The sequence below is a fragment of the Paralichthys olivaceus genome, chromosome 10 (assembly GCF_024713975.1).
Source record: "Paralichthys olivaceus isolate ysfri-2021 chromosome 10, ASM2471397v2, whole genome shotgun sequence".
Taxonomy (NCBI): Eukaryota; Metazoa; Chordata; class Actinopteri; order Pleuronectiformes; family Paralichthyidae; genus Paralichthys; species Paralichthys olivaceus.
The window spans coordinates 12651227-12664084 of NC_091102.1; the positions used below are offsets into that span (position 1 = coordinate 12651227).

A 12858-nucleotide genomic window follows, 5' to 3' on the forward strand; every position below is an offset into this window, starting at 1 on the left:
TACTCTTCATGTAGAGGTAGCCATGAAAGTACGGAGGCCCGGTGCCGTTCAGCAGATTCATTCTCCCATTGGAAACCTCCTCGTCAGTGTCCACGTAGCCGTCGTTGTCCTCATCGCTGTCGATGAACTGAAACGTAAACACCAGCATTTATGAGAGAGGTCTGACATGAGAACAGGAAGTCAGATGCTTCATTTATGCAAAGTAAGTGCATTTTCCAAAATGTATTTAACGGGATTGTTAATGAAACAATCATAAAACACATACACACGCACTGCTTGTTCCCCTTTGACATTTTGCTGATCTGTCAGTGTTGCGTCGGAGCGCTCTGCTGGACTTGCAGTATCTTGGAACATGTTCATCAGCAGAAGCCAAAACAAATAAGCTGCAACAGTGTTTCTCTGTTTTTCTAAGACGAGTTCAGTCTGTTTATAAGTAAAGAGGATTCAGACTCGCACTTGTGCAGCATGACGCTCAGATATTCAGTTCAGTCTGTGAAGAGGCAAAGTGTGAGAACTATATACCCAGAGGAAATCCAGGTGTGTGTGTGTGTGAGAACAAAAGCTAAAGTTAGATCTGGTGTGGAAGATGAAAATTCAGCGATTGAAGTTCAATTAATTTCTCCAAAAATAACATCCGCTGGACCTTTTTGCTCCAAATGATTAATCAGATCATTAACAAGTGCAACTCTGCACATTTTCACATTATAACTCATTGTGTTCAATATAAACGACTCTCAGGTTCTCACCGAGTCTGAGCTGCCTCTGAAGGAGTCCAGGCTGTTCTGGGTGCAGGAGGATTTCCGCAGCACCTCCTCATCTGTGAAATGGCCGTCGTTTATGCTAGCACCCGAGCTCCCATGAACCTCCTCAAACTCCTCCTGGTCGTAGTCCGACTCTGTGTCAGGCAGGTTTGAGCGGGACGTCTCCTCACCCACGGGCTCAGAGATTGACCCCTTGCTAGCGCTCTGGCACGGCTTCCTGTCTCCGTTAGTGACTACAGGAGGAGCAGGAGGAGGGTTGGGGGTTTGTGAGTCTGCGAGAACAGGGGCATGAGTCAGTCCATTGGTGGTGACTTGGGAGAGCTTCCCAAGTGCAGGAGAGGAGGTTGAAGAGGTGGAGAGCAGTAGTCCCTCTGCAAAAGCAGGCGGTGGAGGGGGGATGCTTTGGAATACTTCCCTGTCAAGAGGAACTGCAGCCGGGGGAGGGAAGTCCGGCAGAGGGATGCACTCGTCGTCAGCGTGAAAACCTTCGTCCACCTCCTCCTCAGCCAGAGGGGCAGTGGACTCAGTCGGGTCGTGGAGGTTCTCCTCGCTGGAGAGGGATGGCTCCAGACCACCGAAGTCCAGCAGCTCCAGGAACTCTGTGGCAACACGGGAAGCTTCCTTCTCTAGTCTGTAGATCTCGGCGTCCCTCATCTGCCGTAGCTCCTCCTGAGAGACATCTCCGAGGAGGGACACGCCGTCCTCCTGCTGCTTCTGCAGACGCTCAATCTCCCGCTCCAGCCGCAGGATCTCCTCCATCTGACGGCTCTCCTCCTCAGAGGTGTGGTTGTTGGACAGAGTCTGGGACAGCTCCTTCTGCACAGAGGACAAGGAAAGGTTTATGGTCCCACATTTACATGACATGGTTTTTGTCATTTCAATGGTTATTTGACACTTATGTTATCATGGTCATGGAAAATAAATTACCTTCTGACAAGCACCATTGACCAGTGAGTTCCTAAAAACAAAAAAATAATACATGAATGAAGATTCAGAAATGATCCTCCTCATCTGGTATCAATATTTTCACTTTTATCATACCACTCTACCTTTTCTTGTCTGCTTTAGCTGCCATTTTCTGCTCTTCCTCCTTCAGTCTCATCTCCTCCTTCTTCACTGACTCCTCCTCCGCCCTCCTCCTCATCTCCTCGTCCATCAGCCTCTGTTTCTCCTCCTCCTCCCTCCTTTGCCTCTCCTCCTCCATTCTCCTCTTTTCCTCCTCCTCTACTCGCCTTCTCTCCTCCTCTTCTTCTTCCCTCCTCCTCCTCTCCTCTTCCTCCCGCTTCTGCTTCTCCTCTCTGAGCTGGCAACAGAGCGATCGGGCACGCCGGCCTCTGTGGTACTTCTGCAGGATGACGGTGGCCACGCGCAGGCGCAGGAAGACACGTCTCCAGAAGTGGGCGCGGTAGTTCTTCTGGATGGTGACGACGCTGGACAGAACCTTTTTGTATTGTTTCCTGGTGAGGAAAATCAAAACACACACATTTGGATCCAGTATATAGTCCAGTCCCGTCCCCAACATAGAGTGTGATGACCTTGTGCTGTTCCACTGTGGGGATGTGGGCTGCTGTGTTCGGGCCTGTGACTAAGCCCCATCACCCACACACTGCACATGCATTTGAACATATAAACACACACGACTTACAAAAGGACCACACACAATGCTCTGACTCTCTGACCCTTGGCCCTGGCCTGGTCTCCACAGTAATCGCTCCACAGCCTCTGACTGGTGTCAGGACAGGCTCCGAGCAGAGATAACGTTACATTTAATAACACAAAGGCTTCACTTGTGTCTTTAGGGAACTTCCTGAGTTAGTACGAGTGGCTCTGAAGGGAAGAGAACCCACAACCTGAACACTGTCATCAGCCCCATTATACTCTCCCAGCAGAGCCTTTCAGAGGACCGTATGTGACTTGATGTATGGCAGCACGCAGGCGGAACACAGCTACATTACACACCTAGGGGGCTTCTGCATGTGCAGATTTTTCAAAAACCGCAGCAGTGATGGATGTGCTGTCTGTCAGGTGAAGCGGAAAGGAGGAAAAAACTCACTCTACTGTACTGAAGATAGTATTCTGGGTAATTAATACTATTCAGACATACTTTGCAAGAGTGGTTTAAAGAAGTAGCGACATCATTCCGGATCTTTTCAAGATAAACCAGTCAAGTGCATGAAGCGTTTTATACACCCGCCCTTTTTATTCTCTCCTCACTGTATGAAGCTATTAACAGTGGTTTAAAGTACATTTACTCGAGTATTGTACTTAAGTACACATTTGAGGTACTTGTATTTTACATTAATATTGGCATTTACGCAACCTTCTACTTCTAAGTCACTACATCTTAGCAGGAAATATTATACTTTTTACTCCACTTCATTTGTCTGACAGCTTTACCTTCCAGCTGTCAAAGTAGACCATGTATCTCCAGATGTCTTAGTCACACGTATGCAAATCTGGAATGGACATCGCAGGTCAAAGTTCACCAAAGTTGAACTCCACAGGAAGCCACGCTACAATTTGCTTCGCCACAGGAAGTGAATGTTTTATTCAATTGCGCAGATTGGAAGTGAATGGGAGGCAAAGTTTTCCCCATGCTATGTTAACATATGTGTGACTGAGTCCTTAATCTTGAAAGTTTGCGAGAAACTCAAGGATGAACTGTTCTTTTACGTGTTGCGAAAACATTTGAATACAGATACATCACAGACATATGATGATCTTACAGAATATGATGCATTGCTGTACATTAAACATTATACAAAGAAAGGATATCAACCTTCGACATCTACACAAACATCTGCAGCAGTCAAATGCAACAAACACATTAATGCAGCAGTGATATTAATCCAAAAAATATATCATTACTGCACTATGAGTAAAGGATCTGAATACTTCTTCCAGCATTGGCTATAAAACATTTATGTAAAAATTCCATCCCAAAGCTGTATTTATTGTGGCTGCACTGTTACATTATATGGAAATATTCCAGATGTCTTGAGATTCATATTTCTTGTACACATTTCACCCGTGTGAAAAAGACAAAAATATAATAATCCTGCACTCTGTCGAACTCTGTATTCACTTTATCAATGCTGTGTTTCTAGAATCAGATGTTGACTATTACCTGAGGATTTTACTTGTCGAGAGTCTGAGGACTGAAACATACATGTAGTTTGTAAAGTGAATAAAAGTGATTACCCTGTCTGGAATCATTAGGGTCTCCATGAGAAGTACAAGAAAAGACTTTCTGCTGATCTGTACATTGTTTGGCTGCACAGCCTCAGTTTATAATGAAAGACCCACTGGTGAATCATCAAGATGGAATAGAACCATGAGTGAGACACATTTCAGTAAAAACTATAAAACTGTATAATTTAAACCAGTACAGAATCTGTGAAACAACACTGTCTATGAAGCCACATAACACACTCACAAAAAGGTAAACACACGCAAAGGTATGCACATATGCACATCACACCCCCCTCCCTCTCCTGGTTCCCTGTCCAAACACATACACAGACTGTACACCTCGATTACAAAACAAACACTGACAACTGTCGCTGCCACTCAGTCCCTCCACCCCTCCTCCACACACCACCACTCACCTTGCCACATAGCTGAGGATGTGGGCGCGGATCACCATGCCAGCCCGGCGCCGCACCTCTTCCCTCTCCTTCTCCAGCCTTTGCTCCAGGGCCTCCTTCAAGAACACCTGCGGGACGAGGGGCAACGCCACGGCCGACGAGCAGTGACAGAGACACAGAGACGGGGGGTGAGGATGGGGAAGGAAGGAGTGGAAGGAGACAGGATGGGTTAGTTCCTCTTCTTAGTAAGGGAGATATAAAAGAGGGCCTGCAGAGATGTGAGGGCCCCCCTGTTGTCTGTTGGCAGCACCCTGTGCCCAATGCAGAGGAGGCTGTGGTGCAGCTGAGGCTTTGCAGGCTATAGCTGCCCTCCAGGGCTGCGGAGCAGAGCAGATGGGCACACTGGCACTGGGACTGCAGTGTTGCTGCTAAAGCCGCTACTGCAGAGCCTCATTGTGTTGGGGGCGTCCTTTCCTGAGCGTCTCCCTACTGCTGCTGCTGCTGCTGCTACTGTGTTGGTAGCACGACTGACGTGCAAAAGCAGAAAAGGCACAGAGAGGGAGGGGAGAGGCAGGGAGAGGAGGGATGGAGGGATGAGGGGGAGGGATGGTGGCTGGTGTCCAGATAACAGGCCACACCCCCCCTTGCTCTTATGAAGAAAGGAGGAAGAGTTTTGTTAACCCTTCCCTTCCTCCAGGAGACTTTATTCTAAGTTAGCAATATCTCTGTGAGACGCTCGGCAGCTCACAAGTCCTCCTGAACCTAAACGCTCGCAAGACATGGACAGACAGTAGTGACATGATATTACTAGAGATAATCAGATTTGCTCTGTCTGACCATGCTAGCAGTAGTATAAGTGAGGGGTGGGGGTGGGGGGTGGCTGTTGTGTGTGTGTGATTGTTTCCCAGATGTTCCACTAATCAAAGGGTCCCACAGCTGCAGCCTGGCCTGCCTCTATAAAGTCTGTGAGAAGGAAGCTTCCTCTTCATCCACATCCTTCCCACGTCTGTAAAACAAATGGGACACACACACACACACACACACACACACACACACACACACACACACACACACACACACACACACACACACACACACACACACACACACACACACACACACACACACACACACTCCATCCTTGCAATGTGACCCAAGCCCCTAATTCTGAGCACACACATTTCCTCTGCACACTTATAATTACACACAGATTGTTTCTCCAAAAGGAAATTTAGCCCCTTTCTGTCTCTCAGCCTGTTTCACAACACAACCCACACTGCATTTCCCTGAGACCATAAATATTGTGCTGCCATCAAAAACACAAGCACAGAATGACTCACACACTAATTTATTTCCTCTTTCACTGCAAAATATACATCTATACTCTGTAAAGTGGAGGAATGGAGTCCCTGAAAGCAAAATCAAGTTTTACCCACACAGAGGAAAAATGATCTCTGTAAGTCAGTAAAACACAGTGACACCAAAGATTTACACTGTCTGCATGTGTAAGAAATGTAATATACATAGGCATGTGCATATTAGTGGTTATGCACCATATACTTATTAGGAACCAACACATGGTTCACATCAAACTTTTCAATATGGACATTTATATTTCACTCTCCCATGTGAGCAGCTGACACTGTTCATAGTTTGCAAACCCAAACAGGGGAATTACAACAAAACTGAAATGTCTCAGTGATTTCTACAGCCTCGGAGGAACCACAACTTAGAGCAGGAACTCACAGTGGGATAAATGTGGATTTAGCTGATTTCCAAGAAAGGCCATAAAAAAGACGGTTTTATTTATATCCCTTCTCTCTCTGTTGCTGCTTCGTGGAGAGCATTTCTGCTGAGTCGAATCAAATTTGGGGGTTTTCTGTCCAGATCAAAGGAAGCATTAAAGGTAAATCGTCCAGGGAGAGCTCAGAGATGTGTGGGGGATGATAATTGTTTGAAATAAAGAGATAAGCATCCCTGACAGCTGAATTACAACAGATGGAGATCATGACGTGATAATAACATTTCTAAGATGAACGCACAAGATGTTGCTTTCAAGTTCACTCAGCTGCAACGTCTCATCCCTGTAGGCCGCCACTCTATATTACTCGCAGAGAGTTCAGTTTATTAAATCAACAGCTCGGAGTGTGTCAAGAGGCTAACACTCTTCCAGCTACAGTAAGGCCGCCTCAGGATTACTGTAAGCCCCCTCACTTGGTTACAATTACAGTAACAGTTGTTGGTGTCAGAGTTTTTAGGAGTAGCCATGTAACTCTGTGGCCGCCGATAGGGTGGAAGTAGATTGACCACAACCGGCCAGAAAAATCCCCGAGACATGAGTCAGAGTGGGGGCCGTCCACACTGTGGCACAAATTAACAGTTTGGGAATGACGGCAGCTTGATTCCTGAGAAAGAGTCTGAACCAGAGGAAACTAAACTGAAACAATTCGCTCTGAAGACTTTCTCCAGACCAATGCATCTTTATGGATTTGTGTGTATTTTTGTTGTTGTCTTTTTTAGGAAATAAGCTAGAGGAAAACATAAACGAACATTTCACCTCATCCCTAGGCCTTCTCATCTGTGTTGTTGTCTGCTTAAAGCCTGCAACTCTATCCTGTCTGAGCATGTGTGCTTTTGTACTTGTATTAGGCACACAGTGGGGACAAACATCCGTTCGCACAGTCGCAGGACTCATAATACTCCCACTCTGGAGATAAAAGGCCACCGAGCACAAAGTAAAACATTAAATCTCAAGGTTAAAAGTACTTGATTCATGTTCAGTATTAAGTTAAATGTTAGGTTAAGGTTCAGGGTGGGGCTAGGTCGGGGTAGTGGTTAGGATTACTGTATGAATGGCATGAATGTAAGTCAATGCAATGTCCCTCAAAGTGACAAAAACATGCTTGGGCATGTGTGTAGTGCACTCTGAGTTTGTGTTTGTGTGCTCACAGCTGTGCAATCGTGCATTTATGCAGCCATATTGTCAAAATTGCTTGTATTTTATGTAATGAATGTGTAGTAAGCAGGAGCCTATTTGTGCACATATATGAGCTTGTACTAACATCAGTGTGTGTGTGTGTGTGTATGTGTGTGTGTGTGTGTGTGTGTGTGTGTGTGTGTGCGTGCTTCACCTTTGTCTTCCCCAGCTGCCACTCTTTCTTGGATTTGTCGTGGAGCATGAGAAGCTCTGAACAGCTCTCCTTCTCATCATCTGAGTGGATTTTGCTCTTCAGGATCATCTTGTACCTGTGGAAACCAACACATTATTTTTCTTCACTTTTACTTTAATTTTTACTTTCTATTCTCTATAACATTGCTCTAATTGCATTGCTGAGCTGACCTTTCCCCCTTGTCCAACACTTAATTGTACCGTCAACCCTGTGTTAACATAAGACTAGAAACCTGAACTTTCTTTAAATGTAGTTTTGTTTGTTTTTAAATATTTTTTACCTGCTGTAAAAGTCCTGAAAGGTTCTGCGGACAGGGAACCCAGCCCTGCGGATCTTTACAGTTTCCAGCATCCCAGAGTATCTCAACTGGTTAAGGACGATGTCGGGGTCAAACTGGTTGGCCTTCTGGAGATGACAGAAAACAAAATAACATGAGAGCTGCAGACAATAAAACATATTGGATAAAACACCAACAACCTAATAATGTCTTTCTTTCTGCATTAGCTATGCACTGGAGGTTGACCTCCCCAGAGAACCTGTTCAGGACAATTGATGTTTTGGATGTTTGTGTTCTCTAAACCTAATCTGCCTCAGTATGTGTTAGTGGAGGATATGAGACACCTCAACACAGCAGGTAAACATAACCCTACACTGTTGAGCCCACACACCTATTCAAATGTTCTTTTTGCTGAGTCAAGTTAAACTTGAACTAAAAAGTTAATTACCATGGTGAGTGCTATCATTTTACAGTAACAGTCAGGTTACTGCAAAGAAAACACACACGAGCCAACACGGAGAAACCTGAACGGTATTGAGCAAGACCTCGCCAAACAGGATGGCCTTTTCATTTGAGAATAATCAGATGCATTGTCCACAGGGTCTGCTTCACCGATGATCCTCGGGTCTGCTTATTATAGAGGATCTGTGATGTCTGCCGCCATGCACCTCCACGCTGGGCAGGCTGCCTGATCGCTCAGAGGGTCCACATGAAGGACACGCGGTTCTGGATAAGCCCTGAACAGGACCACAGCATTCCCCAAAGTGTCAATCTAATAACAGACTAATGCTACTATGCATGGAAACAGACATACTTGGATACAAAGGCACTTGCACACTTGCATGTGTTCTTGTTCAAAATCAAACACACACACATACACATGCACCCCTCTGAACTCTGCTCTTCAGCTGAGGATTTCTGCAGCTGAAAGAGGTGCGGCACGTCGATGTGTTGGGTGAAGTCAAGCTGACCCTTCCCTCAGTAACATTTATTCCAAGGAGAGCTGGTGCGTGTACATCACGCAAATACATTGCATGTAAATGTGTGTGTGTTTGCATTCGTGAAATAATGTCAGAGAACCGCGCATGCAATCCTGTCATTCTGCAGGATTAACAGAGGCACGGCTTGTTCCATCACGACCTGCCGAAGACAGGTGAGCGAATGTGCCAATGGGAGCAGGGGACAGACGGGGGGGGGGGGGGGGGAAAAAAGAGAAAAGGAGGCGGGTGCAGACAAGGAGGCCAAGAGGACGACAGCGCCACTTTTATGCTAATAAGTGAGTGAGAGGGTGTGGAATGACGCATAAGGAGTGGGTGGCGAGGTGCAGAGAGATGAGGACAATCACCTCACTGTGTTCATTAATAAGTAACTAACAAATCTCAGAGCAGCCGGTTGAAAAGAAACTGAATATACTAAAGTCCAAATAATCCCATGTCAAGAAAGAGGATAGAATCTGTGATTTTGAGAGGAGCGATGGAAGAGAGGCCTGGTAAATAAATGTCTCACTGAAGTCTTGGCATTCCACTGGTGCAGCCAGATCAGCGGAGCATCAGCCGAGCTGCTGCAGCTGGAGCGGCCAGCGGTGACCTCTGACCTTTGGTAAAGGCGCTTAAGTGACAGGAATGTGCTGGTACACAGCCCGTTTTATTTGACTTAGTACAATGTGAGTCTTTGCACTAAGGCAGCAGAGCAATAGTTTATTAGTGATGAAAACTTACTGTACAATTCAAGTGGAACATTTATACGACTCTGCAGTAATGAGCGTAAATGACTTCTTCTTTAGTGGGAGTCTTAAGAGCACATAAACAGCAAGACTCAATATTAGCTCTGAGCAACGGGAGCTATGAATAGCGGGGGTTTAACTTTGCAGGCGCTGACCTTGACAAGACCTGGCAGGGTTTCTGGCATTTTCTTTTTTTTTTTTGTGCAATGAAATTTGCATGACCTACCTTGTCCATGTTTGGTTTGATGCAGCGTACAAAGAAGGGGTTGGAGGCACTTAGTGTCGCCATCAGGGAGTGGAGAGAGTCCTGCAACACATCAGCAGCAGGAGGATAAAGATCACAACAGAAGAGAAACTGTTTTACTGATTAAAGAAGCTACAAAAGTATGTATCACAACAAAAATGTAAAAATACTCCGCTGCCTCAATAAAGCTGATCTTAGACATGTACTCAGCTCCGGATGTTTTCCTGAATTTTTCTTAAGGGCCCGCCCGCATGTGAACATGTAAATTCAGTTGCTCTGAACATTTTCCTGAACTTTTCCTGCCAGCTCCCTTGTAAAATGTTAGACCATGTGAGAATACAGCAGAAACCTTTCCAGACAATTAAGCAAATGGGCAAATTTTTGATGTTTCCAACATGTGTCGGACCAAAAAAAACTGTACGAATACAAATATCTCAGAGGAGCCATAGTCGTAGAACACCAATGAAGACGTCAACTTGTCTGAAAACTGCTTATGTTTCATACAGAAAGTATCATTTCTGAAAATCATTGGCAAAAATATATTAAATATAAAAAGGATTGAGTAAATTCTTATTTTACAAGGTATTAGTCAGCCCAAACTTAGAGACACATGTACAAATACACACTACGAGGACCCTTGAACTTCGCAGGCTATATCAGCCTCGCTCTCGCTGCTGCCTCAGACAGTCTGTCTCCAGCAAGGCCTGGCCTGGCAGAGCTGAGCGTGATTGGCCCTCGGTTGGCCCCTCTCTGCCCAGCCATCAACCCTAATCCCCCTGGCTTTAAAGACTGTAGGCCAGGGCAGCCGGCCAAAATCCTCCCCCTGCTCCTTTCTCTCCACACTGCACTAAGAACATGCTAAGCTAACCCCCACCCGCCTGCCTGACAACCACATATTTCATCCGTCCCATCACCCATAACAGAAAGCATTCTCCTCCCTGCTGTCTTTCCATTATTTCTATTCCTCTGTGCCCCCACGCTCACATTCATCATGCCAACTTTACAAGTCCAGTGTTATGTGTTAAGCGATCATCATACGCAGCAGCACATGGGGGACAATTAACTCGTTGTCTGTGTGATGACACAATCACACAACCATGGAACTACGAGTGATATTCAGGCTGATGCTTCAGTCTCACCCTGAACTGAGAGCTGACGGTGGGCTTGCGTCTGGCTGTGCCCATCTTCAGGGTCTCGTCTCCGCTCCGGCTGCCGACACGCTCGAAGAGGTCGTAGATGAAGTCAAGCCTGCAGACACACGGGGGGACAGGGGGGTGTGAGATTCTGTCTTACCGTCAGAATCATACAGGTGTGTGTTAAGTGATGCAGAGGAGAGTGTGAAAAACTCAACCTGCTGTCCTTGAGAATAAATAAGATGTCATCTCTGAAGGTGTCTCTGTTCTTCTCCAGGATCCCTCGCACATCATAAAGCACCTACACAGGCGAAAACCGAAAGATTAAGTCAAAGTGAAGTTTGTTTATTAAGATAACAATGTAAAAAATAAGACTTGGTGTTACAGCATTACAATAAACAGCTATAAGATCAATGAAGCAAGGAATTATCTAAACTACAATATTAGATATAACAACACAGGTAAACGAAATTATACATAATAGTTCTGGCCTTACACACAATTTATGTGTAAAACACTTATGCATACGCAGAAGTAATGACCTTGAAATATGATGATGAAGTGCAGCAGTAACCAAACATAATCAAGGTTGATCAAATTTTCTGCAAAGCGACAAAACCACAAGTCATAAAAGTCAGTGGCTGATATCTTCAGAGCTCAATGTGATATTATTAAGACATAAAAACAATATGACAAACAAATATTTACTGTTTTGATTTCTGTTGTCAGGCTACTAAATATCTATATTTCTATTTATTTACCTCAGCAGCATTGGTATTTGGGACATGAAGAAAGAAATGTAATATGGTTTCTGAATAAGATGTAATAGAAGAAAATGAACTGAGTGTGTTTATATGTGCATATAAACGTTCTGCAGCCACTTGAGGAGCAGATGCACTGAAGTGCTGAAAATGAAAACCTGAATTTTTATTTTTTTTATTGATCTATCTTCTGCAGGATCTGGGTAATTGATGTTTTCATAAGAGAACATTCACACATATCTGCACAAAGTGAGATGTGAAAGGGGATTGTGAATGTGTGTGTGTGTGTGTGTGTGTGAACAAAGTCGAGGGGGGGCGGGACCTCTTCAAGTACAGCACAGCGCCTGTGAGTTAATTCAGTCACCTGTTGAGTTCTTTTCAGGCTTCGTCCTAGCAACACGACATTCCTCTGCCTGCCCTGATCCACAGTAATGCACTCTGAGTTTGTGTTTGCTCACCGCTGTGCTTTGTGTATATGAATGTACAATGTGAACATTTCATATAAAACATTTTATTAAACAAAAAATCTAGTAATATCATGAAAAAACTGCAATCTGTGTCAATTTGTGCACACATCCGTGCAAGAGCTTTGAGTGTGTGTGCGTCCATGCGTGTGTGTGTGTGTGTGTGTGTGTGTGTGTGTGTGTGTGTGTACTATAGTCAACCCCTATCTCCAAACCTCGAGTTTCATGTGGAGCCGTGAGATCCAAACATAACCACATACGCATTCATGAATCAGATACACTAATTGCACTCTACATTCCTCTCTCAGTGGAAAATACTTGTACAAAAAGCTCTGTGTAAGCGTTTGTGTGTGTGTGTGTGTGTGTGTGTGTGTGTGTGTGTGTGTGTGTGTGTGTGTGTGTGTGTGTGTGTGTGTGTGTCAGATTCAGGTTTGTTAATTAGGATGGTCTCATGATGCCACAGACAAAATAGGTTTGCCAGGAGACAGTTGCACACAGTGCGAAGGCGAAAACGTTTCAGGTGGTGAGTGTAATCGTGTCTAATCATGCATACAGTAACCACTGAATCCCCAGAAATAAAAAAAATGTAAAGTGGATTTGTAAAAATTGAGTCTTTGCCTTTGAGACACAAGCGTTTTGATTGATTACCTGTGAGTAAATCAAGGAGTTAGTGTCCTTCTTATTTCTCTCATTGTCACGTCTGACAACGGGAGACTTCCCTCAAATTAAATGCATTTC

At 44.9% G+C, this 12858-nt stretch overlaps 1 protein-coding gene across 1 annotated transcript in view; it reads right to left on the reverse strand.

Moving 5' to 3' along the window:
- myo10l3 (myosin X, like 3) overlaps positions 1 to 12858 on the reverse strand; it is a 54807-nt gene that overhangs the window by 7676 nt on the left and 34273 nt on the right. The window contains exons 17-26 of the mRNA XM_020090113.2: positions 11114 to 11196; positions 10902 to 11010; positions 9745 to 9825; positions 7799 to 7923; positions 7480 to 7594; positions 4370 to 4476; positions 1811 to 2218; positions 1689 to 1719; positions 747 to 1577; positions 4 to 127 (exon numbers count right to left, since the gene is read on the reverse strand). Coding sequence (XP_019945672.2) covers positions 4 to 127; positions 747 to 1577; positions 1689 to 1719; positions 1811 to 2218; positions 4370 to 4476; positions 7480 to 7594; positions 7799 to 7923; positions 9745 to 9825; positions 10902 to 11010; positions 11114 to 11196 — 2014 coding nt within the window. The remainder of the gene's footprint in view (positions 1 to 3; positions 128 to 746; positions 1578 to 1688; positions 1720 to 1810; positions 2219 to 4369; positions 4477 to 7479; positions 7595 to 7798; positions 7924 to 9744; positions 9826 to 10901; positions 11011 to 11113; positions 11197 to 12858) is intronic.